Below are 27,698 nucleotides of genomic sequence, written 5' to 3' on the forward strand. Positions count from 1 at the left end.
TATAACAATGAAAGGGACTAATAAAAAGTTGTGTTTTCTCATCAACGCTTGTGTTTTGAGCATTAAATGACCATAAAGCTAAAGCCACAGTGGCAGATTATTGCATCCAAGCGGCTCATGGCAAAACGATAAGCCTCTTTTTATGACAGGATAAGGTCTTGTAATGTTGATCATAAACATTATAGTGAGAAATGTAAAAAGGGGCTTAAGCAAACTATAAAGCGAGAATAGCCAATTAAGATGTGATGTTTACTTTAAATCCACATTAAATCAGTCATGTTTGCTTCGTCCGTCCTCTTCAGAGATTTCACAGCTGCTGCATATGTGCCATGTTGAAACCAGCATTAAAATTGGATGTTATAGAAGCTGCTGCTGTTGTTGTTGAGGTTTTATATTGGCTGTGCTCCAAACAATACTGAGCTGACTACCTAGACACATTTTCAGGCATCATTAGCTAGTTTGCCACGCACATAGGACTATCAGACCTTAAAGCACATCATGTTCGGGATAAATTATTGCATGTTATAATTTGGTCAAAAATAAAGGGACTTTTCATTTTTCCTCGGTGATTTTGTTTTGTTTTCTCGGACTAATATATAATTGTTCTTAAATAGGGACATGGAGATGCAAACTTTCTTAAATTTTTAAGTTTTGGGCTCCAAAAATGTATCAAAATTAAGTAAGCTTTTACTTAAAACAAGGAAAAATATCCACCAATGGTCTTTCTGACCTCTGGATCTTTTTAATGCATCTTCATATGAGACTTCTTAGACATTTATACTGGAGAAAAAGACAAAAATTCTGATGAAGAATCTTATTTTTAACTATGATAGGGAATTTTTAGGTGGTTGCTACATGGCAAAAGCATCATATTTATTTATTTTTGGCTTAAAGGAACATTAAATATGCCAGTTTTACTAATTTAACAGCAGAATTTTATCATATTCAGTATATTCAGCTGATCTCTGGGTATAGTGGAAGCACTTTTAGCTTAGCTAAGAATCTGAATCAGATTAGAGCATTAGCACCCAGTGTTGGGGAAAGTTACTTTTGAATGTAAAGCACTACAATATAGAGTTACTCCCTAAAAATGTAACTAGTTGCGATACTTAGTTACTTTTTATAGTGAGTAATGCGTTACGTTACTTTTGTGTTACTTTTTATTACCTGGCTGAGGCTTGATTTTTTTAATAGAGGAGCTCTGCAATTAACAACACACACCATATAACCCACACATACATGTACCTTTAAAAAACTGTATATACATGCCGTATATACAGGTTAATAAAAGTTTAAAGCAATGTGTTTGCTACGCTTGCACTATTTGTCTTAAGTAAAATAACTGTCCATTGAGACAATCCCCTTTTCCTCGATGCGTTCAAAATAATGAACACATTCTCTCACTGACTGCGTGACTACTTTAATTTTATTCAGCAATTTATGTATTAATTAAACAAAAAAATGTATTCATTCATTCATTAAACTAAAAATTCAACTAAATTAATTCAACTAAGTTAATTCAACTAAAAATTAACTCACGTTATAATTTCAAAAAGGTAACTTAAATATTATTACTTATTTTTTAAAAGTTACTTTACTCATTACTTGGAAAAGTAACATTATTACATAACTCGCCTTACTTGTAATGTGTTAATGCCAATACTGTTAGCATATCGCTAAAAAAATGACCAAGGAGTTTTATAATTTTCCTATTTAAAGAAAAGACCAACGTAAGATGAACATTTTCTATTTACCAGGGCAATATGGGTAGGAACTACACTCTCATTCTGGCGTAATAATCAAGGAACTTTGCAGCCATGGATCTATTTGAAATCTTTCAGTGAGATGCAAATGGTCCAATCTGATTCAATTATCTATGCTAAGCTAAGCTAAAAGTGCCCGAGTCAGACCAAGAGATGGCTAATGGATTCAAAAATGGTAAAACTCAACTGTTTAACTTTAAAACTTCCAAAAAGCAACCCAGGCTCATTATGGATATGTACCCCTATATACATTTCTGGAGATCATGAAATACGTCCCAGGAGGTGCGTTTATTTGCAGTTTTTGTTTTCGTGAATCCACCAGAGAGCGCTGTGTATGCTTTTTCAGATCTTAAATTTCTCTCACAAGTGCCGACTGACTGACTGACTGATCTCCCCCCCTTCCCTAAATCCAACCAACAGTGTTTTCAAAAGCAATGCAGAAAAAGAAAAGCCCTCGCGGTGGCCTGGTTTTACCACGTTTTCATATCTTACCATATTCTTACCCTGTTATTTACTTGATTATTTAAGTTTTTGCTTAATTTTTATTATTTATTTATTAATTTTATTTTATTTATTTGCTATTCTTTGTTTTTCCTGCATCTGGAACCGTTCTTCACTGCACTCGAACACCGTTGTTGTGGTCAACTGTGTCTCAAGTCCGCCGACGTCCGCAGCGAGCCACTTGGCAAGCTGATGGTAAAGCTGCCTACACAGAGGTAAGCGATCAGCTGGTAGAGTGAAAAAAAACCAGAAGCCATCAGCGACGTCTTATCGCCCTGTAGTGTTTTAAAGACGAATGCAGCCATACGTAGCTCTGGCTACATAATTTGCGCTCTCCAGAAATGTATCCAGGAGTACGTTTTCACAATGAGCCTGTGTTGAAACCAAGTGTAGTGTTTTCTTAAAGGTAGTTCCACAAGTACAAAGAGACAGATATCAAGTCTGTGAAAACAGCTGTAGTGTGCAGGGAAACAGCTGTTTCCAGTGGTTAATGTTTAGTTCAGACAATGAGACTAAACAGTTGGATAACTATTCCGATAAACAGCAGGAGAAAGGGTTGATCTGCTTGACTTACGTGTGGTTTCGGTTCCTTTCAAAGGTTCGCTGCTCTCCTCCCCGATCACTCCATAGACCCTGACGATATACTCGGTCATGGGGTTCAGGTTGACCAGGACAAGTGTGTTTTCCTCACCATCAACGAACATCTGCAAAACATCACCAGAGAGAGAGGTGATTGTCTGCTAAGAGAGGTATTACACAAGCGGAGGGGTGAAGCCTTCTGAAATCATCTCTCTGAAGTTACAGGTTCTAAGAGGTCGGAATTCAGCTCAAAACACGCAGGGCAGGTTGTGGGATTTATAGCATCTAGGTCAGCTCATACTGATACACAATACTTTTAAAGCATTTAGACTTTCCCCAATGCACACAATGTTTACATTACAATAATATATGAGAACTGCATAGCTCTGAATGAATGTGGCATGAAAACTGCCCTGTTTTATTGAAGTCATAAAGGTTGTGCAGAGGTATGCAGAGATGTGGAAATTCAATGTCAGACGTTGCTATTTATCAAACTGGATTTTATTGCAACCATGCAATGGGCACATTAATAAATAAATGATATGCACATATAGATTCTGTGAACGTTAGTGAGCTGTCTACCTAGACAATGTTTTAAAGCATCCTTGACACATTGCAATATGATCTAAAAACCTTCAATATAGACTTTCAAAGACACCTCATTTTGGAATTTTTGAAGGCAGAAAAATTAATTAAATACTGACCCGATTATTTGCAGCAAATTTATTATCAAACTATTAAATCAGATTAATTAAAATCAAAATTTTATCCAAGTATTTAATTCAGAACTCAAAAAAAATATTTTTGCTACGTAAGCTGCTGAATCAACACAATTCTTAAATTTTTTTGGTGGTGGCAGGGAAGGGAGTTGGTTGGGGTGTGGGGGGTTGGGGGGGGGGGGGGGGGGGGGGGGCAACTGCACTGTTTTACGTTCAATCCACTTAAATTGGTAAAAAAATTAACTTAAAGTTAACTTTTTACGATATGTGATGGGACAACATGAAGGTATTTTGTGGAAACCAGCATTTTTTACAGCTAGTTTTAAATAGTATTGATAAAATAAAACGAATAACACTGTATTTAAAAGTATTTTATTATCATAGTATTGGGACATTCACTTAGAAACCTGTTATATCAAACTTTATCATATTCCAGCCTGATCTCAGCCTGAAATGTAAGTATTTTACATTTTGTCAGTTTGCTGGCGAATTCTTACGAGTTCAGTCGTATGACAACGTATAAAGTTAAGTCTAACGTATAAGAGTCGTGGGACCCAACCCCACCCCTAAACCCAACCATCATTGGGGGATAAGCAAATCATACTAAATCATACGAATGAGGTCATACGAATTAGCCACTTAATGAAAAAGTTTCGAATTGCCGTAAAATTGTGTTGCATATTCAATTACTTACATTTTTTTTATTCAATTAATTAACCTTTCTTTGTAAAAACTATATATATTTTTTAATAATATAATTTTAAAAATAGCATTTAATATTAGTTCTATAGACTTTTTGGTCAATTTTACATCTGTTGTTCTATACATTTTTATATGAAATATAGTATTCTAAGGGCGGCACGGTGGCGCAGTGGTTAGCACTGTCACCTCACAGCAAGAAAGTCGCTGGTTCGAGTCCTGGCTGAGTCAGATTTCTGTGTGAAGTTAGCATGTTTTCTCCGTCTTGGCGTGGGTTTCCTCCGGCTGCTCTGGTTTCCCCCACAGTCCAAACACATACGCTACAGATAAATTGGATGAAGTAAATTGGCCGTAGTGTATGCGTGTGTGTAGCTGCTTCCCAAATCGCACACCTATGCACTATTCTATGCCATTTTGCAGTATAAATAGTGTAAGTAGTGCGTTCACACTGAAAACTCTAAAAATAATAAGTGCACTTTAATTACCCGGATGATGCACTCATTCAGCAGGTAATATGAAGGGTGTAATGATGGACACTTCACGCACTCAACAGTCAGCACATCTGCTCACTTAGCGGAAGGGGCGGAGCTATCGGGTGCACATGTTGGATAAATTGATTTATTTTGGATTGTGAAAGCAAAATTCTCCTACGAAAGGGATTATACTGCCTCCCGATTATTTGAGAGTTTGGTCATTTATTTCACTAATATGGCAACCGTCAAACATCATCAGGGAAACGGTTTGAATTTCTGTTTAGTAAAATAACCATCTGTGTTCCATTTGGGACGACACTGCATTCATATACAATGCTGTTGAGTGTGTAAGTGCATGAGTACGTGGTGCAAAAGTGCATAGTGCATAGTGTGCCATTTGGCATGTAGCTTATGTGAATGAGTGTGTATGGGTGTTTTCCAGTACTGTGTTGCGGCTGGAAGGGCATCCGCTGTATAAAACATATGCTGGATATGTTGGCAGTTCATTATGCTGTGGCGACCCCTGATAAATAAGGGGACTAAGGAGAAGGAAAATTAATAAATCAATATATGCACTAATATCAAACTCTTTTAGTGGCTCCATGATGGTTAGAAGGTTCCCTTATAAGGCAGCTTCCTAAGTCTGCAGCATGTGCCAAAAGGCAGCTCACTAGGTTTTGGAAGAGAGCTAGAGTTTAAAGTTTTGCACAAGATGCAAAAGCCTGTAGGCTAAAGGCCAATTCACACTACATAAACAGACGACATCAGACACTTTGCCAAGTTTTGTCTGATCAGAATGTTACTGCTGTCTGCATCTGTCAGCGTGTGTCAGAGCCTGTTTTTGCCAAATGATCAGACCGAGTGTGTGCTTGTTGGGTTCTGGAATGTCTGAAAGGTCATGTACTGTAATCTGGAGATTTTCTGCATTGGTTGGTGTAAGTGTGAATTGGCTTTAATAAATGACTGTAACACAGAAGTTCAAGAGGTTCACCCAAAACTGAAAAGTCTTATTATTTAATCAGCCTTCATGCGTCACAAACTTTTTTTGAGTTTCTTTTTTCTGTTGAACACAAAATAAGATTTTTAGAAAATTGCAGGAAACCTTTCACCATTGACTTCCATAGTATGTTTTTCCTATATGGGGGACAATGGTTATGTTTCTAATTTCAAAATATGTTCTTTTGTGTTTAACTATCTCTATACACTTTGGGCTTTATTTTAATGATCTAGGCACAAAAGCATTAAGTGCTTGTCCGAATCCACTTTAGCTATTTTAAGGATGGAAAAATACAGTGTGTGCCCCAGCGCATGGTCTAACAGGGTTGAGCTTATTCCTTTAATGAGTTCTATGTGTGTTTTGAGCATAACATACATTAAACCAATCAGAGTCTCATCTCACATTCCCTTTAAGATTCAGTTGTGTCATGCCATGGCACATTTGCTATTTACATGGTGGACTTTGTAAGAGGAAAAACCGAACACTACACTAACGAGAAAACAATTAAACAGAATCTGCAGCGCGAGAATAAAGAATGAGCCTCCTCCATTCAGCCTCTTTACTTTCTCTTTACTTTACTTTTACTCCTTTACTTTCGTGGAGTGAAGAAACGGTGGAAACTCACTCCACTGAAGACATCCGTTAGCCTACAGATTTATTTAATGTGTTAAATGCAAAGATTTGTTTAAAAACTATTTTTAAATTCAGTTTTAATTTCCAGCAAACTAATAAATGAACAATAATAATGAAGTGTGGTCAAAAAACTAAGCTATATACAAACACACGTCCTTTACCTATGCCCCATATGGTGATGCAGTTATCTCCAAAACCTGACAGGTGGACAAATCTAAACTTGTTTTATTAAAACAGAAATAAATATGCATATATTAAATAATACTGCTAATAATAATAACATTATAAAAATGCGGATTGTCACCAATAAACTGAAAAAGCCTCCCCAGATGAAGACATGGAGGCAGTGGCTTTTATGTAGAAAATAATAATTTTTGTAACATTTTAATCCTTTATTTTTTATATGTAAAGATATTTGTATATTGCTGTACATCCTGTGTGTATTCAGCAATGTGTAATCGTTTGGACCTGCATAGGTGCATAACTAACATGCTCTGTGCTGCACTTTAGAGTAGCTTTTAGTTGGTCAATGGCCCCATTTCAGTTCCTCAAAACAATGCGCCTTAACACACCTCCTTTTCAGACCTGCACATCCATGAGTCCACAAAGCGGCGCAAATGGATTTGCCATTTAAACAATGTGGAGCAAAACATGAAATTAGAGTTGCGCTGGTCTCAAAATAGCAACAAATCGCACCAAACACGTCTTGCACCTTATTGTGCCAAGTGTATGGTAGGGCCCTAAAACTACTGTGGTGGTCATTGTGACTGTTTTTTAAGTTTTGTAATTTAATAACTTTGTTAAAATAAACCCCACATTACCTATTCTAAAAGATATATCTTTACTGCTTGCTCAACTTTCTTATTTAAAATGAGCTGAATCAACACAATTCTTACGTTTTTTTTTTTCTTTTTTGTTCAAAATTGAACGTTTTATATTCAATTCACTGAAAAAACAATCAAGTTAACTTCATCAATTTATGCTGGGACAACATGACGGAATTGTGTGCATTTTTACAGTCTTTAGTACTCTGACTATTCCTAAATGTGTGCATATTACTTTCTGACATTATTATTTTATTAAAATTACAAAACAATAAAGAGTTTTAAGTATTTCTACCTTGAATTACCATAGCAGTCAAACTTACCGCTCGCATTTCAAAAGTTCACACTTAGCTGATGCTTGATTAAGTAAAAGCATATTTGGCATACTGTCCTGTGAGAGAACTCCCCAAGAGCTCCCAAGAGAAAACTCCCCACGAGCCCAGGGCTCCCTCCGTTCAGACAGGAGGGAGAGAGGGGAGTCTGAGCTCAGATAGGTTTCGAGAACTCCCCTGCTCTTGGATTAGGAAGGAGTGGAAGGGGGGTTTCATTGAAAAAACGAGGATGACTAAAGTAAGGAAGGCGGACTATTTATATGCATTTATATTTATATTTTATTTGAATGCATCCGATTGGTTGGTTTGTGATTAATGATGCAAGACTAGCCGTGGTCAATCATAAGCACGTGATCCACTCGAAATTTGTTTAGAAAACTTCACTTCAGTGTCCGCTGCTTATTCCTGTGCCTTTGCATATGTCCTCTGATGTCCAGCAACATCCTGCTAACAATAACATAACTTTCTAATAACAAAAACATAACTTTACTGCAGACATGTCTCTTCAAAACAACGTATTCAGTGTTGTGAAAAAACCTCGCTCTCCTGTCTAGTAACTCATACACGATTATGGCATACACTATTGGTTAAACTATTGGGGTCAGTCTGATGTTTACATGTTTTAAAATAAGATTCTCCTGCTCACCAAATCTGCATTTACTTCATCAAGAATACAGTACAAATTGTGAAATGTTATTGCACTATAAAATAACTGTTTAAAAGTAGTTTATCATTCAATAATTTTATTGCAATGATTTAAAGATTAATTTTTAACCTCATTACTCCAGTTTTCAGAGTCACATGATCCTTCAGAAATCACTATAATATTAATTATTATTATTATTATTATTATTATTATTATTATTATTATTATTATTATTATTGTTATTATTATTATTATTATTATTATTATTATTATTATTATTATTATTATTATTATTGTTGTTATTATTATTATTATTATTATTATTATTATTATTATTATTATTATTATTATTAGTATTATTATTATTATTAATGGTACTAGAAGAAAGCAGTTATTTAAAATGTAAATAAATATTTAACAATTCAACTTTTTTTTTTTCATTTAATAAATGCCACCTTCAAGAGTTCACACTTAGATAATGCTCAACTATAATAGCAGGTTTGGCATGCTGTCCTGGGAGAGAACCCTGAGCTCGGAGATAGATGAGCCCAAGGTTCCCGCCTGGTTAATGAGCATCAGGAGAGACACGAGATCAGGTGTTTCTCGAATGTCCCCCTGCTTCTGGCTAATGGGTGATACTGGTTGGTTAGGCATGTATACGCTGGGTGCTTGTGACTGTATTCTGATTCACTTATGTACATGTTTTTGAACTGTGGGAGGAAACCGGAGGACCCGGAGAAAACCCACACAAACACAGGGAGAACATGCAAACTCCGCGCAGGAAGTGCCAACTGGTTCGAATAGGCCTTGAACCTGTGGCCCTCTTGCTGCGAGGCAACAGTGCTAATCACTGAGCCACCGTGTTGCCCGATCAAAGAGGAGGAGGGATAAGGGAAGGATAGGGGGGTTCCGAAAACAGAGATAGGGAATGAAGTTTAGCTAGAATATATATAGTAGTTTTGGAGTGCTCCGATAGGCTAGCTAATGATTAGTGATAAGGATCAGCTGAAGTTGATCATATCACGTGTTCCTCTCGAAACTAGTTTATGAAACTTCCCTTAGTAAACAGACTAATTTTCTTTTAAAAAGTAACTGACCAGTAGTGTATATTATCAAATAATTGTATTTTTTAGGTAATGACTTTATAAAATATGCAGACAAACATTGAAAGCTTAATTCTAATACCTCAAGAGAAGCTTTGAATGTAAACATGACATGACTATGGGTGTGTCTCACTTCAGAGGCTGCATCCTCCGAAGGATGCAGACTTCAAAGGTGAGTCCTTCGAAGTCCTCACAGGCCGAACCGAGCGTTTTAAAATGAGACGATCTAGCCTACTGAGAACGCATCGCATCATATAGCATCCGTAACAGCTGCCGTTAATAAACGGTAATAAAATTTGTAATGACTTTTTCTCAGAGTGATTTTATAACTTATTTTAGGCCATCTGAAGGAAGAGCAATGTTTATTAAGCTGTAAAATAATTCCTTAGATCCATACATGTACACATACAAATTTAGCCAGGGGGGGATTCGACCATCCCCCATGAGCAAAAGGTCAAGAATTTGTCCTTATATTTTTATATGTAATTTAATATTATATAATATATATTATATGATTAATACTATATATTTATATTCAATATATATTGTAATAAAGTGTAATTTTAAACACATCTGTGTTTTTTTGAGGCTGTTATTTGGTCACTTCATTCTTGTGACTTTATATCTCATTTCATATATTTTATATACTTTATTTTAATTTTTCAACAAAAATATTTATATTCTATTAAAAATAAATGTATGTCCAATCTGATATGTAATGGGGAAAAATAAAAAACATGTTGCCAGATGCTGGATTGGAACTGAGTTCATAATCAACGGCCTCAAATCGAGTTGTCATGCGCTTTACGAGCTACGCTACTCACTCTGCTGTCAGGAGTGCTCTTTGCTTTTCTTGTCTCTGTTGATCAAACTAGGCGGATGGCGAGAAGCACTCGACTAGCTTATTCCAAAGAGGTTCGCTATCTGCACTTAGCCTAAACAGACTCTCCAAAATCAGCATTTTAAGTTAAACTTTATAGTATAAGATAACACACACAGCTGCCTAAAGAATGCCGTTTTCACACCGTTTACAGTTAGCTCACGTGCTCAGTATACCATATCAGTTCAGAGTGCTCACCATGTTACATAACTGCCCCCTGCTGGCCATATTTTTCTGTTAGAACATGTTGCGGATTCACGCACTTTACTGCGGAGGTGTGCGATTTCTCTTTAAAACACTCGCGCGTTCTCAGTAGCCATATCTGTAAGAGGTCTATAAAATCACTCTTAGTAAGACATGTCATACTATTTACGTTTTTTACCAACCCAGGCTCATTCTGAGAACGTAGTCCCGGGGACGTTTCTGGAGACCGCGAAATACGTAGCCGGGGGTACATACGGCTGCATTTCATTTTTTTAAGCGAACGCTGCGGGGCGGTGTGACGCCGTTCCCTTCGGCGCTTGCCGGCCGGCCAGCCGGCCGCTCGCCTCCGTGTGGAGGGCTTTCCCGCTGCAACCAGTTTGTCCGGTTAGCTCTTCGTGTACTCTGGCGGACTCGAGGTGCAGAGAGGGGCTGACCACGACGACGACGACCGGGTTCGCGTCCGGGGAAGAGCAGTTCCAGAAATCAGGTAAGAAAACAAAAACAAAATCCAAAAAATGAAGCGAACAAGTTCGTCACAGGGTGAGAATGTGGTCAAAATCCAAAAACGTGGTAAAAATCAGACGAGGGCTTTTCTTTTTCTGGACGGCTTTTGTGACTCGTCGTTGGTTGGGTTTAGTGACGGAGGAGGGTGGGTCAGCCGATTGGCCGGTCGCACGGTCAATCATTCTGTCATCCAGGCAGACAGGCGGAAGGTCGTTCGACAGCGGCCTCTAGCGGGTTTACGCGAGAACGGCGCGGGAAAAAGCACGCACAGCGGCCTCTCGCGGACTCGCGAAAACAAAAACTGCACAAATACGTACCTCCCGGGACGTATTTCGCGGTCTCCAGAAACGTCCCCGGGACTACGTTCTCAGAATGAGCCTGGGTTGTTTTTTACATGTGTTTAGATATCCAAGTAAAATAAACAAAGTTCATAAATTTAATATTTAAGAATTTTCTTTAAAAAAAACACCCTGCTGTTATTAGCGCGCAATGAAACTTTGGATGTTCGAGGTCATGAAGGATCCACCGGCTGTGTCCTTCTTTACCTGGGAAATGAAGAACGCATTTTGAGGCTGCATTTGAAGGAGCCTTCAAATTTTTTGGAAATGAGACATCCTTCATTGCGATGACGCAGCGCCCTTCTAATGCATCCTTTGGAGGACGCAACCTCTGAAATGAGACACCGCTAATATCATATCTTGTATGAGAATGATCAGAATGACAAGTTCGGCCAGTCTACACTGTAAAAAATGTGTTCCACTCAATCCATTTGTGTTGGGACAACATGAAGGAATTAAATTAACTTAATAATTCTTACAAATTTAAGTAGATTGATCATAAAAACCTTAAGAATTGTTTTGTTTCAGCTTATTTTAAATAGCAGGTTGAGTGTAGTAGCTCTATAACTCTTGTAGTTACAGTCTTAAGTATCTACAATGTGTGTCGATTTGACTATAAGCTGGATATTTTTAATGCTCACCACTTCAGTCTTTCCTCCAGCGGCAGGGACATACTCAATACGAAATCTCTCCACTGGCTCATCAGGCGGCATCCAGGTAGCACGGAAGGAGTAGTGTGTGACCTCAGAAGTCTCCAGGTCAGTGGGTGTCCCTGGCCCACCTCCTGGTTCATGGAAAGCAAAGCAAAAATGGTGTTGAACACGTCTCAAATCAGTTTGCTCCTAGACTGTAAATCTTCCTCAGGCCTATTAGCTTCTTGCAAAAAGGTTAAATGGGTTATACATCACAAGTTTCATGGTTCTGTAAATCACTGTAATCCCCCAAAGAGTATCGGAGTGCAACCTACAGTTTTTCTTTTCCCTCATGGACTTTTCAGCAAGATTATTAGTTTAAAACACATACACACACACACACACACGCACACACGCACACACACACACACACACACACACACACACACACACACACACACACACACACACACAGAAATCCATCTGGGAAAACAAGAGCGCAAATCAAAAAGAGGATGGCGAGAGTTCAAGTTTAGCCGAGCCAAACTGTGGGAGCTTAGGGAGTTAGTTTCTTTTTGTGTGTGTGTGTGTGTGTGTGTGTGTGTGTGTGTGTGTGTGTGTTTCAAGTTTGTAGAAGTGAACCAAGTGCAAATATGTTCAGATTATTTCAAAACAAACAGTTGAAATCAGAATTATTAGCCCTCCTGAATTATAACCCTACTGAAAAAGCAGCTTAATTTCCAGCCATTTCCAGCCTGGTCTTAGCTGGTCAGGCTGGGAGATGACCAGCTAAAACCAGCTTGACCAGCCTAGACAGGCTGGGAGCCCAGCCAAAACCAGCTATGTCCAGCTTAAACCAGGCTGGTCAGGCTGGGTTTAGCTGGTCATTTTCCAGCCTGCACAGCTAAGACCAGCCTGGAAATGGCCAAAACCCCTCTAAAACCAGGCTGGTCAACCAGCTAAAACCAGCCAACCAGCCTAGGCTGGTTTAAGCTGGATTTTTCAGCAGGGAAGCCACACCCCTCTCCCATAACACATTTCTAAACATAATAGTTTAAATAACTCATTACTAATAACTGATTTATTTTATCTTTGCCATGATGAGTACATGATATTTGACTAGATATTTTTCAAGACACTTCTATACAGCTTAAAGTGAAATTTAAAGGCTTAACTAAGTTAATGTCACTGTACACTCACTGGCCACTTTAATAGGGACCCCCTTTTGCCTTCAGAACTGCCTTAATCCTTCATGGCATAGATTCAACAAGGTACTGGAAATATTCCTCAGAGATTTTGCTCCATATTGACATGAATGCATCACGCAGTTGCTGCAGATTTGTCGGCTACACATCCATGATTCGAATCTCCTGTTCCACCACATCCCAAAGGTGCTCTATTGGATTGAGCTCTGGTGACTGTGAAGGCCATTTGAGTACAGTGAACTCATTGTCATGTTCAAGAAACCAGTCTGAGATGATTCACGCTTTATGACATGGAGCGTTATCCTGCTGAAAGTAGCCATCAGAAGATGGGTAAACTGGTCATAAAGGGATGAACATGGTCGGCAACAATACTCAGGTAGGCTGTCACGTTGACACGATGCTCAATTGGTACAAATGAGCCCAAAGTGTGCCAAGAAAATGTGTCCCCCATTCTGATGCTCGGTTTGAACTGCAGCAGATCGTCTTGACGCTGGCTGCGTTGCATACTTCCATACTATATAGTACAATAAAATCAGTATGCGAGCCGAGTAGTATGTCCGCATTCATAGAATTCGAAAATCAGTATGCAAGAAGTACCCGGGTGACATACTATTTCCGGCGAGATTCTGAAGTGCGCATCCCATGCATGCTGCGTTATCCCATGATGCCCCGCGAGAGAATTCATGAATGGGAGTGAAGCGACGCAACTGACGCAGGTAGGTCATGTGACCATGACAAAATGGCGGATGTAGTACATCCAAATTCCATTCATACTGTATAGAACGTAGTTTTCTAACGGCCGAGTAGTACATTTAAAAATCAAGTGCAGTACCTACTGAGTAGTAGGTTTTGGACACAGACCATGTCTACATACCTAAATGCATTGAGTTGCTGCCATGTGATTGGCTGATTAGAAATTTGCATTAACAAGCAGTTGGACAGGTGTACCTAATAAAGTGGCCGGTGTGTGTATAACGATGGTTTGTTCTGTAGACAATCGAAAAGAAATTGCTTTAGGGGGCTAATAATATTGACCTCAAAATGTTTTTAAAAATGTAAATGTTTTATTCTAGCCGAAATAAAACAAATAAGACTTTCTCCAGAAGAAAAAATATTAAAGGAAACACTGTGAGAAATTCCTTGCCCTGTTAAACATCATTTGGGAAATATTTGAAAACAATTCACAGGAGGGTGAATAATTTTGACTTTAACCGTGCACTAGTCAAGTGTGTGACTGTACCTGGGCCTTTAACGCTGTTACAGAGGTTGACAGTGAGGTCGTCCACAATATCCAACAGGAAGGAGAAGTCGTTGACGTTGTACATGTGGATTTCATCAGGGTCGGTAGCAATGGATCGCAACTCATTTTCATCAGCATTCTTCACACCTAGGAGCCAAGTTAATAAAAGATCTCAATTACTTCAGCTGGGTTAATGAGACGTACAGTAGATCAGGATTAAAAGCTCTTACTGGCGTGCAGATGTTCGCATTTTATTGTGACTGAATTTAGAGAGTGTAAAGAAGAGAAGAACTCACCGATGGCGTAAAGCTCAATACCAGAGTCACGCAGTCTCTGAGAATTCACTATAATCTCATCCTGGGATTTGCCGTCAGTAACAAGGACACCAATCTTACGGGAATCGGGTCTCATACCCACGTTTGGTCTGAAGTTGTTCTGGAGGATGTAGTTCAAGGCCATACCTTTGGAAACACATTACGTTAGTTGGTTTGGTCAGTGATTTAAAAAAACAACAACAACAAAAACATTGTTTTTATGAAGCTTTTTGCCTGATGTTGATTTTCCTTCATGTATTTCTTATGTCTCTACATTTTATGTGCAAAATAGTAGAATTTTATGTTAAAATTGTGGAAAAATTATTTCCCAATGGAATTTTATTCTAAACTGGTGAGGAGATTCCCCCCAAAAGTGTTTAAAATGTATTATTAGCATATTAGCATTTAGATTACATAGATTACATATGGATAGACACTTCAAACTTCTAACAAAAATAGCAGACGGTCAGAGTAACTTTGGAATACTCCTTTCAACGTGGTACGATTTTGGACATATTAATACTGTTTTTGCATACTATTTAGGATGGATAGTATGAAAATTGGGGCACAGCACTAGTGTCAACTAAAACTAAGGCATTTGCAGGTTTACTTCCTAAACAGACTGAATGCTATGACAAATTTGAGCCAAGCAAAAAAAAAAAAAAGTATATTTAATTCAATACTTTGTTCAAGACTAGACCAGACCAAAACTTGCATCTTCAAGAGTGTAAACATATAAGAAATGTATCTGTACCCGTCATAGTATTTCCGCCTTTGTACGGTAAGTTGGCCACAGCATCCAGCAGGGATGCACGGGTGGGGTGAGCATTCAAATGCCATTCGGTTTTTGGATCCCCGCTGTACTGAGCCAAACCTGTGAGAAAAACACACAGCATTTTGAGAAGATTCTTAGTGGTAACTAATATAGAGCCCGGGATAACGCTCTTATCTGGATCCAGATACACCTTTAAATGGGTAGTTCACTCAAAAATAATAAAATTGTGTCATCTTGTTCTAAACCTGTTTGAGTTTCTTTCATTTGCTGAACACATCAATTTTGAAGAAAGCTTCCGTAGTATTTGTCTTTTCTACTATGGATTTCGATGGTTACAGGTTTTCAGCTTTCTTCAAAATATCTTCTTTAGTGTTCAACAGAGTGAAGAAACTTTTGGAAAATATGCGATACTGTTGTAAAGTGTTGCGATAATGGCATTATTTTTACAATATAACTAACTTTAAAACACTATTTCATCAGCGATTTTTTAATAAATCTTTTATTTATGTAATAATCATACTAAAAACAAACAGGTAATATACATTTTTCTGAGCTAATTCAATATAAAACTATATCAAGGTGCACACATTTAGACTTTAGAACACCAAGAATGACTGAAAACATCAGCAAAAGTCTGATTCTTAATGACTGTTGTCATTTTCCTCACTTGTCTTCCAGCATTAGTATTTATTTTCAGCTCTATGTTCACCTAAGAGCATCTACTACCACTAGTAATAGTAAAGGCCCCATCTGATTGGTCAGATTTAGACAAACAACCAATGCATGTAGCACACAAATGCTTGACACATAAATTCATATTGATATTTCATGTAATCTTATCACGATAATGATAATTTTTTAATATATTATGCATCCTTAGGTCTGGAGCTACTTGAGGGTGAGTAAATAGTCAGTAAATAGAGTTCATTTTTGGGTGAACTATGCCTTTAACATGTCTAAAAACAAGGTAAACAGAAACAGCTGAGACTTACCGATTTGAACCTTGTCAGGTCCGATGTCAAAGACGCCCACCATGCGACCAATAAAAGCACGAATGGTTTTGAAGTTCAGACGGCCAATACTCCAGGACCCGTCCACCAGCAGGACAATATCAGCCTTGGCTGATGTTTTACACTCATTACCTGCAAGTAAAACAGTTATACAGTGAGAAAAGCCAGGAGAAGAGCTTGACGGCAGGCAGAGTTCAACAGGAAGACACATCTACACATGCTCACCGCAAATAAAAGTCCACATTTACACAGCAATAACTTAAAAAACGTCACACTTTGAGATAAGACTTTTATTTCTCGTTCATTTCTTGGAGCTACAGACTCTTTCCATTCAATTGTTAAGCGTTCTCCTTTGAATCTTCAGTCTTGTGTTGCATCCAAATCCCATTTTTGGCATCCGGCCGTGGAGGCCATTTTCCTGGAATTGTCATTGCTTCTGTTCTACTGAGGGGGGAAAAAGCAAGCCTTTGTTGAGGTATGAAATACAAGCTTCCTCCACCTCTGTAGAGCTCCTAATGAGGGTGAGAGGAGCACAGAAACTGAGCTCTGGTGATCTCTTCACACACTGTCTGCAAGTGAAACAGATCTTGTGAAATTGATTCAAGTTCAGGCATGCTCATAAAATCATTTAAATAATAATAATGAGTGAGGTGGAACTGGATTATTGCTGGAAAATCAGCAGGTAGAGCATTTACATTGTCATTTAGCAGATGCTTTTATCCAAAGAGACTTACAATTGAGGAGGCATTCAGCGATTCAACATGAAGAGGCAATACACACAACAAGTGCTGATTTTAAAAAGGAACTGTTCGTCCTCAGAGACTGAAGTGCTTTAGTAAGGGAGTGTTTTTGTTTTGCTTTGAGAGGGGACTGAAGAGTGTTTCTACGGGTGGTTTGTCAAGCCCACTCACCCACTCAGGCAGAAGTGGATTCTAATTGGTCTCTGTCAATCATTAAATGGTCGGCAACAATTTACAGTAAGGTTGTATTAGCTGATGTATTCACTAACATGAGCAAACGGTGACCAATAATTGCACTACAGCATTTATTAATCATTTTTAAAGGGGTGGTCCACTACGATATCATATTTTAAACTTGATGTGTAATGTAGCTGTGTGAACATAAAAAACATCTCTGAATGCAAGACGCTCAAAGTTAAATGCAAAGGGAGACATTGGATTTTAGCAAAGCCTACAGCGAACCAAGTTTGGGGACTACAAAAAATACATCCGGGTTAATGATGTCATAAACCCTTCAGGTTACACACATACACCCTGCACAGTAAAGAGGTGTGGCCAGAGAGTAATGTTATAACAGAGATGCTTCCTAATGATGTGGAGCTGATCTGCGAATCCCAGCACATTATGTTAGCTGACCAATCAGAGCCTCTTGAGGGCAGGCCTTTCAGAGGAACTAGGAAATATGACTATCGTTCTCATGTTAGCTGTATATAATCAAAGTTAGATATATGAAAAAGGAACGTGATTTTCTACAAGTGAAGCGTGAGCACACATTGCTTTCTTATAAGCACAACCAAGCCTTAAAAATACACTCTGGACCACCCCTTTAACGTTAGTTAATGACGATACATTTGCTCATTGGTAATTCAAGGTAACTCCTGGTGAATTAACTAACGTAAACAAACAATTTGGATTTTAATAATGCATTAGTAAATGTTGAACTATGATTAATAAATGCTGTACAACTAATGTTCGTTAGTAGCTCATATTACACTCTAAAAAGACTGTAATCCAAAAGTAATGACAACATAACTTTTTCATCTCCCTTAAAAATGTATTTTAATCAGTTAATCAGGTTTCAGCTTCATGTTTTAAACTAAACTCATTTAAACTCAATGTTTCACGCTAGTTAAATTGATTTAAGTTAAAGCTAATTTGATTCAACCTAAAAGTTTAAGACAGCAACATTTTATTTGCAGTTTTATTTGATATTCCTACTGAAAAATCCATCTTAAACCAGCCTAGGCTGGTTGGCTGGTTTTAGCTGGTTGACCAGTCTGGTTTTAGAGGGGTTTTGGCCATTTCCAGGCTGGTTTCCAGCTATTTCCAGCCTGGTCTTCGCTGGTCAGGCTGGAAAATGACCAGCTAAATCCCGCTAAAACCAGCCTGGTTTAAGCTGGACATAGCTGGTTTTGGCTGGGCTCCCAGCCTGCCTAGGCTGGTCAAGCTGGTTTTAGCTGGTCATCTCCCAGCCTGACCAGCTAACACCAGGCTGGAAATGGCTGGAAACCAGCCTGGAAATGGCCAAAACCCCTCTAAAACCAGGCTGGTCGACCAGCTAAAACCAGCCAACCAGCCTAAGCTGGTTTAAGCTGTTTTTTTCAGTAGGCAGTAAATACATTAACTAACATTAGTGAATGAAACTTCATTGTAAAGCGTGACCAGATGGTCTATTTTTTAAATATACTGCTCGTTTTTAAAGCTACATTTGTAATAGTGGAAGAATCTATAAGCACAAGAAATGTAATGCTATTTTCTCAACTGATTAAAGCAAAATGACATTAAAAACAAAAAAAGAAGCGTAAAATATATATTATATTTACTTATTTACAAAAAAGCTTTACTACCATGACTGAATAAACAGCTTTATTTGTTATGATCACTACAATGAAACTGAAACTACAAATACGCCACTATACTGAACTACAAATCCCATCATGCCTGGCACTCACACAGCAGTTCTAGATCACCCCTTGATTTCACACACACACCTGCAGATCATCCTCACTGATTACTTGTGGCCCGTTTCCACTGAGAGGTACAGTTCAGTACGGTACGGGTCACCTGTATCAGGTTTGCATTTCCACTGCCAAAAGGGTACCCTTTTGGTGGGCGTGGTGTAAGACAGAAAGTTTCAGATGACGTCATATTTACTCGAGGAAATGTCACAGTAAAGCTGCACAGTAAAGTCGTTCACATATCATACAAGAAGCACTTCTCACAAAACAGATGCTTTACACACATAAATACTTGTGTATAAATGTTCATCACTAACCTTTAAATAATAATAAATAATCACGCGCACATTATTAATATGAGCTCAAGAAGTTCGAAAGTGAAACCGCTGGCACTTTTAGGCGGGCTTGTAAACAACAACAGGACACAGCAGATTTTGTTCTTTTTAGTTTGTGGCTGTACATCAAGACGACGACAAGGTTTGTATGAGCTCGGGTCGACCATGGCTTGTTATTATATGTATATATTATTACGGTGTAATGTCTCGGCTATATTTTTTTAAAAATGGCGCTTACTTTGCTTTCATTCTACTGCTTCTGCGAGTGACGTGTCTCTGTAAACCAATAGTGTTCAGCTGCAGGTCTTGCTTCGCCTTTTGGTACCCTTTTTTCGTGCTAGGTACCCTTTGCAAAGGGTAATCAAAAAGTGGTACGGTACGGTTCGCTTTTAGGTACCCTTTTGAAAGTGGAAGCGGTCATAAAAGCGTACCGAACCATACCACTCAGTGGAAATGGGCCATTGGACTATAAGCACCACAGAGACATTCATTCCTTGCTCAGTATTGTTCCATGTTCCTTGCTTCCATGTTATGCTCTGTCTAGTTTTTGATTTTTGGGTTGTGATAGTTTTCTGCCTGCCCCGACCTTTGCCTGTTTCTTGGACAACTCTTTTGGGATTGCCTTTGCTATTTATGTTTTGTTCTTGTTTTGACCTCTGCCTGTCTGACCATTCACTAAATAAAACTGCATGTGGAACTCCATCTCTGTTGTTTGTGTCGTTACAATGTTACTCACAGGTAGTAGTGTTGGGCAAAGCGAGGCTTCGTTAAACACTGAACAGTCGAAGCAAATGTGACGAAGCTTCAAAACGTTTCAAAACCCCTCTCTAAAGTGACACCTAGTGGTCATTCTTATGTATTGCGTCAGCAAAGAAGCAGTTCACCAGATTGATGTATTAAATCCCACGTTGTAGAGTTGAGGTTTCAAGTGATTTAGTGAAGTGGTGAGCATCAGACTAGCATGCAGAGATAATGGGTTTGAATCCAGGGGGATGCAGCTATAGATATCAGTTTTTAAATGGTCTGTCCTTTCAATGTGTTTTGTTTTAACATTGGTCTGACATCCGAATGAACACTGTGAATAAATATGTCTTGTTTTGGTCCTAAAAAGTAACATTATTAAAATGCAAGTCATAATTACAGAGTATTTGCACGAGTCGAGTTTCGAATGCGGGCCACCAGTTACTCTGTGCACACACACTGTCCACTAGGCTACATTTTTTTTCAACCCTGTCGGTCAAACACAGAGTCGCCAGGTCTCGAAACGCTTCTGAAATGACTGATTGTTGTTTCGAAACACTTAAGTCACGTGACCTGGGTGTTTCGAATCACCTTAGTCATGTGACCTGGGTGGTTCGGATCATGCTACGGTGCAGTGTTTCAAAACACTTGCACTTGGGGATCTCGACACTGTGTGGAAACGTCAGTTTCACATCAGCCATCACTACTCACAGAAACCTAATACTTTTCTAAACTTGTGTTATTCTGTGGCCCTCTTGATTTCTTCGATGAAACAGTGGCTAACTATAAACAGAAACTTTTCTCTAAATGCTAAAAAATTTGGAGACACACATGCAGTCAAACTCTCCTATAATTCAAAGATTAAGATATATTGTCATATGAGATAAAAATGACCGATAATGACATGAAAGCAGCTTCAATTTAAGACTAAACAGTCTAACTGAAGACAAACATTTTAATATAAATAAAGGAAATGGGCTTCTTAAATTATATTTTGATTAAATATCCTAAAGACCTTGCCCTTTGGAATGTTTAATTTCCTGTTAAATCGTGCAATAATGTAACGAGTATTAATAACATAAACAGACTTTATTTTGATTTTATATTGGATGTTCTCATTCTACAGTCATCCAATTTGACCAGACTGCTGGTTTGGGCTAGTTTGCAGTCAGGTCCTGCTGATACATGTGGAAAACCGTGCCCTCGCATGACCTTTGCTCTGGTCGTTTCACAACTAATCTGCAGCAAACACACACACATGCACACATAACTTAACCTCTGGAAAGTCTTCCGTGTTACGACTACGCTCAAGTCTTTAAACTGCCTGCCAATAGCTGCCAGAGTCGAACCCAAGACACTGTTGCTGGAGAAATGGGCTGCCAAACATTTTGAGCCCACAACTTTAAACCATTGCCCATAAGCAAACAGTGTCCGTTTGTTCATAGGAAGAAAGCCAAACTTTAATTTTTCCTCAAACTAGTTTTAAAGCAAAATGTTGGGCAGTATGTAATATTTAAGCTTTAGAATTTAGGCACACTTAGAGTACTAGTTAGGCACACTTTCTTGTCAGATACTGTATTCCTAGAAAAACATTATATGTTACACTATTACATGTTTTAAATTAATAGAAATGAATTTATACCTATTTATTAAGCAATTATGTGTCATAATTGCAAAAAAAATGTTTTTATTACTGTTTTTGACTCGTTTCTAGATAAAAAATGAAATAAAATTCATAACTCAAGGAGCATTTTCAGAAATAAGTCCAAACTAAGCTGTTTTTTACCTTAAAACAAGCAAAATAACCTTCCAATGATTGAGTAAATCTTGTTTTTTGGTTTAAAATATGTTTATTGGCAGATTATTTTGCTTGTTTTAGGGAAAAACTCACTTAATTTTGACGTTTGACAAAGTAGGCCAAACCTTTTTTTCCCCCAAACCCAGTTTTACTGTACAATGGCAGGTAGTATGTAGTATTTGTGCTTAGTATTTAGTGCTTAAATAAATAAACATTTTTCCTTATTACATGTTTTAAAATTAATCAACATGTTTGCACTTATTTATTAAGTCATTATATGTCTGTGCATTGTGAAAAATGCTTATCCTACTATTTTTATCTTGTTTCTAGATTAAAAAAAATGTAAAAATGATTAAATCAATGATCATTTTCTAGACAAGTAAAAACAATAATAACATCTTGTTTTCAGTAATAATAAACGTCAAAATAACTTGCTTTTTCCTTAAAACAGGAAAACCTGAAAATAATCTATCAGTGGGGAGTTAAATTATCCTGTTTTCTGTTTAAAATAAATGTATTTTACTTATCCAGCTGGCAGATTATTGAGCTTGCTTTAAGGAAAAACTCACTTAATTTTGACTCTTGACCAAGAAGGCCAAGCTTTTTGTTCCCCCAACCCAGTTTTATGGTAAAATGTTGGGTAGTTTGTAACATTTAAGCATTGAAATTGGAAGTTAGGCACACTTAGAGTACTTGTCAGAAACAATATTCCTAGAAAATCTATTTTTATGTAGTATATTTTGGGAATAAATAAATGTTTTTATTATTACATGTTTTAAATCAATGAATATAATTACACTTATTTATTAAGCCATGATGTGTCTGTAGATTGCAATAAAAAGCTTTTCTTACTTAGAGCTTTTTGTCTTGTTTCAAGTCTAAATATCTAAAAACTCATCAATCAAGGAGCATTTACTAGACAAGTAAAAAATATATATTATTTTCAAAAGTAATAAGTCAAAATTAAATTGGTTTCCCCTTAAAACAAGCAAAATAATCATCCAACAGTGTAAGTAAATCTCAGTTTTTGGACTAAAATAAGTTTATTTTGCTTGTTTTAAAGAAAAACGTTCTTAGTTTTGACATATTATTTCTGGAAACAACACAATATTTTTTTGTTTGTTTACAAAATGCTTCTTGACCTAGAAATGTGCAGATTTTTGGACAAGAAACAAGATGAAAACTCCAAGTAAGAATAGCATTTTTTGCAGTTTAATGACTAATAAATTGAACCTCATGGACTCAAGATTTATCTTTACTGACCTGATATATGACCAAATAAAGGCTGCATTGGTCACATTTGTTTCTGGCTTTCTTTGTAGTTCTTGAGTCCAAATTTCACTATTTCACTACTTTTGTTTCCTCAACTAATAATGATTGCTAAAACCAAACTGTAAATGCGAAGTCTTTGGTATGATGTGCTGAAATTATACAAGTGAACTTGTATTTCTGTGTTTCTTTGCAGTTGCAGAGTCCTAAATTTAGTACTTGACTGTACTATTTTTGTTTCCTCAACTGAAAGTGATTGTTAAAACCAAACTGTAAATGTGATGGCTAGTATGACGTGCTGATATGATACGGTGACCTTCATTTTGGGGCTTCTTTGTAGTTCAGTACTTCACTACAATGTTTCCTCAACTAATAATGGTTGCTAAAAACAAACCTTAAATGTGATGTCTTAGTATGACGTGCTTTAATTATACAGTGGCCTTTATTTCTGGGTTTCTTTGTAGCTCTTGAGTCCAAACTTCAGTACTTCGCGATTTTTGGTTCCTAAACTGAAAGTGATAGCTAAAACCAAACTGTAAATGCGATGTCTTTGGTATGAAGTGCTGAAATTATACCAGAGAACTTAATTTCTGTGTTTCTTTGCAGTTGCAGAGTCCTAAATTTAGTACCTGACTGCACTATTTTTGGTCTTTGGTATGACGTGCTGAAATTATATGGTGACCTTGATTTCTGGGTTTCTTTGTAGTTCTTGAGTCCAAACTTCAGTCCTTCACTATTTTTATTTCCTCAACTGAAAGTGACTGTGTTAAAACCAAACTGTAAATGCGATGTCTTTGGTAAGACATGCTGAAAATATACCGGAGACCTTTATTTCTGTGTTTCTTTGCAGTTGCAGAGTCCTAAATTTAGCACTTGACTGCACTATTATTGTTTCCTCAACTGAAAGTGATTGCTAAAACCAAACTGTAAATGCAAAGGCTAGTATGACGTGCTGAAATGATCCAGTGAGCTTTATTTTGGGGTTTCTTTATAGTTGTAATTAAAACTTCAGTACTTCACTACAATATTTTTTGTTTCCTCAACTAATAATGATTGCAAAAAAATGTGATGTCTTTGGTATGACGTGCTAAAATTATACGGTGACCTTTATTTCTGGGTTTCTTTGTAGCTCTTGAGTCCTAATTTCAATACTTCACTATTTTTGTTTCTTTAACTAATAAATCCTGCTAAAAACTAATTTTATATGTGATGTCTTAGTATAATGTGCTGAAATTATACAGTCCTTTTTATTATACGACCTTTATTTCTGGGTTTCTTTGCAGTTCTTGTGTCCAAACTTCAGTACTTCACTAATTTTGTTTTCTCAACTAAAAGGGATTTCTAAAACCAAACTGTAAATGCGATGTCTTTGGTATGACGGGCTGAAATTATACCGGAGTATTTAACAGGAGGGCTATCAGGTGCATCAGAGAGGGTGGTCTTCTCCTCCCCAGCCAGCGGCATACTCTGACCTCCGTCAAACATGCCAAAAACAGCCACGGAGTATTTGGTTCCAGCTCTGCAAACAAAGACACCAAACTAAAACCACATGTGACAACTCAAAAACAAGAACAACCATTAGCCTCTTTACGTTGAGAGAAACATCTTAAGTTTACTCTGAGCATTACCGGAGTTCCTCAAGGACAACCGTGTTGTCGTATGGTCCAACAAGAAGTTCTCCCAAATCAATATCGTTTTCGCTGGGATGAAAGGTGACTTTGTATCCTCGCACATCACCGGGAGCGGGGTCCCACGTCACACGAAAACTGGTTTTGGTGGGTTCGGAGGTCTGTAGGTTTCTTGGGGCTTTATATGGAGATACTGCAGGATCACACAAAGCAGGAATATTAGCTAATGCAATGTACAGCTGAAGTCAGAATTATTAGCCTTTATTTTTTAAATATTTCCCAAATGATGTTTAACAGAGTAAGGGATTTTTCACAGTATTTCCTATAATATTTTTTCTTTTAGAGAAAGTCTTATTTGTTTTATTTCGGCTAGAATAAAAGCAGTTTTTAATTTTTTTAAAACCATTTTAAGGTCAAAATTATTAGCTATATTTATTTTTGATTGTCTATAGAACAACCCATCGTTATACAATGACTTGCCTAATTACCCTGACTTTGCCTAATTAACCTAGTTAAGCCTTTAAATGTCACTTTAGGCTAAATACTAGTATCTTGAACAATATCTAGTCTAATATTATTTACTGTCATCATGGCAAAGATAAAATAAATCAGTTATTACAAATGAGTTATTAAAACTATTATGTTTAGGAATGTGTTGAAAAAATGTCTTTACCTTAAACAGAAATTGGAGAAATAAATATACAGAGGGGCTAATTATTGTGACTTCAACTGTAGATATGGTGACTCAACTTAAAATTATAAGGCAAGTTGCTGCAGAGCTTTTTGAGTTAAGTTAAGTGATGAGGTAAGTGATTGCTTAGGTGTTCATAATGCTATTTCATAATGCTATTAACATGTTGTGCAGTTGCTTACTAGGCCCAGCTTACTAAATTGTGATATTCTGATTTGTTGATATGGCTCGGTTCTATGTGTTCTGTCTATTTTATTGTTAACAATGTGTTCTTAAGCTTATATTTCACAATACAGAACCATCTGTGTTCACATTTTATGTCCTCCTTTAGACACTCTGTAGACTAAGTGTCTCTATAACTACAGTATGCAAAGAGTAGAGTATTAGAGTAGAGTATTTGTGGACTCTTAGGCTAGGGTTAGTAGTAGAATAAATTGACATATGCTAACTACAGGTTAACTATGTTCATATATAATAACTTTAACTGTTAAAAGCTATTAGTTTCTAGCTAATTAGTTCAAGTTATTAGCAATTAATAGAGTTCTGGTTACTACACTGTAAAACCCAACAGTCAACTTTATCAAATGAAATGAGTGTAGTTAACTCAAAATTGACTGAAAATTAATTCTACTCATTTGAAAAGAGTTTTGAACTCTGTGTTGAAGGTAATGAGTTGATTAAATATCTCATTACTTTAACTTAAATGGAGTAAGTTCACAGCACTCATACTGTATATATTAGTTTTTTTAACTCAAATGGTTTGTTGCAATCGGTTTCCTCAAACGGTTTGAGTTGCCTTAACTTATTGGGTTTTACAGTACTCAATTGGTTTGAGTTCACTTCATTTATTGGGTTTTACTGTGCTCAGATTGCTTTATTTACTCAAATGGATTAAGTTCACAGTACTCATTAGGACTAGTTTTTGAAATTAAATGGTTTGTTGCAATCGGTTTCCTCAAATGGTTTGAGTTGCCTTAACTTAATGGGTTTTACAGTACTCAGTTGGTTTAAGTTCTCTTCATTTATTGGGTTTTACTGTGCTCAGATTGCTTTATTTACTCAAATGGATTAAGTTCACAGTACTCATTAGGACTAGTTTTTGAAATTAAATGGTTTGTTGCAATCGGTTTCCTCAAACTGTTTGAGTTACCTTAACTTTTTGGGTTTTACAGTGTAATAACCTGAACTTTTCTGATTTTGAGAATGCAATAACGTGCACATTTTGTAAAGCTGCTTTGAAACAGTAATTATTGTGAAAAGCGATCTACAAATAAACTTGAATTGAATTAAATCTGTGACTCATGGGCTTTGAATTACTGGCCAACGTACGTGTGGTTCCTACTCCTTGCCTTGCTTTTCCTTCTCCCCGTTTGTAAATGGGATGCACGGTGATGAAGTAGGTGGTGGTGTGCTGCAGTTTCCTCAGCATGGTGGAGGTGACATTGGCGGGAATTTTCATTGTCATCTCTTTACCGCCAGTCTGAGGGATGTACGTTAGTCTGTAGTTGACCACGGGGCCTGGAGCAGCTTTCCATATCACCCGCATGGTTCGTTCGGTTTCATCAGACACCAGTAAAGCCTTGGCAGATGCAGAGGCTACAAACAGACAGAGACGACAAGAAAGTGAGTAAAATTCTATTTGACTCTCCTCAATGGCTTGAATAAATCAAAATATTGGTACTTATAGATGGTATGATGTTCCCCCTTGTATATTTTTCCCCTAATTCCTGTCTGACGGAAACCGATTTTTAAAAATTATAGTTTTAATAACTCATTTCTAATAACTGATTTCTTTTATCTGTGTCATGATGACAGCACATAATATTTGACTAGATATTTCTCAAGATACTAGTATTCAGGTTAAAGTGACATTTAAAAGCTAGGTTCATTAGGTTATTTGGGCAAGGTAATTAGGCAAATCATTGTAAAATATTGGTTTGTTCTGAAGAATATCAAAAAAAAAATAGCTTCAAGGGACTATGAATTTTGACCTTAAAATGGTTATAAAAAATATAAAACTGCTTGTATTCTAGCCGAAATAAAACTAATAAGACTTTCTACAGAAGAAAAAATATGATAGGAAATACTGTGAAAAATTCCTTGCTCTGAATAGGAAAAACTGTTCAAGGTCTATCAATTGTGACTTCAACTGTGTCTATTGATTTAT

At 37.1% G+C, this 27,698-nt stretch overlaps 1 protein-coding gene across 1 annotated transcript in view; it reads right to left on the reverse strand.

The window, feature by feature from the left end:
* The window catches only part of col12a1b (collagen, type XII, alpha 1b), a 219,651-nt gene that overhangs the window by 121,342 nt on the left and 70,611 nt on the right, over window positions 1–27,698 (reverse strand). Inside the window, exons 15-23 of the mRNA XM_056480643.1 lie at window positions 26,861–27,127; window positions 24,841–25,033; window positions 24,607–24,731; window positions 16,354–16,503; window positions 15,341–15,460; window positions 14,569–14,733; window positions 14,273–14,419; window positions 11,837–11,979; window positions 2,839–2,968 (exon numbers count right to left, since the gene is read on the reverse strand). Coding sequence (XP_056336618.1) covers window positions 2,839–2,968; window positions 11,837–11,979; window positions 14,273–14,419; window positions 14,569–14,733; window positions 15,341–15,460; window positions 16,354–16,503; window positions 24,607–24,731; window positions 24,841–25,033; window positions 26,861–27,127 — 1,440 coding nt within the window. The remainder of the gene's footprint in view (window positions 1–2,838; window positions 2,969–11,836; window positions 11,980–14,272; window positions 14,420–14,568; window positions 14,734–15,340; window positions 15,461–16,353; window positions 16,504–24,606; window positions 24,732–24,840; window positions 25,034–26,860; window positions 27,128–27,698) is intronic.

This window comes from Danio aesculapii, chromosome 20 (assembly GCF_903798145.1).
Source record: "Danio aesculapii chromosome 20, fDanAes4.1, whole genome shotgun sequence".
NCBI classification, from domain to species: Eukaryota; Metazoa; Chordata; class Actinopteri; order Cypriniformes; family Danionidae; genus Danio; species Danio aesculapii.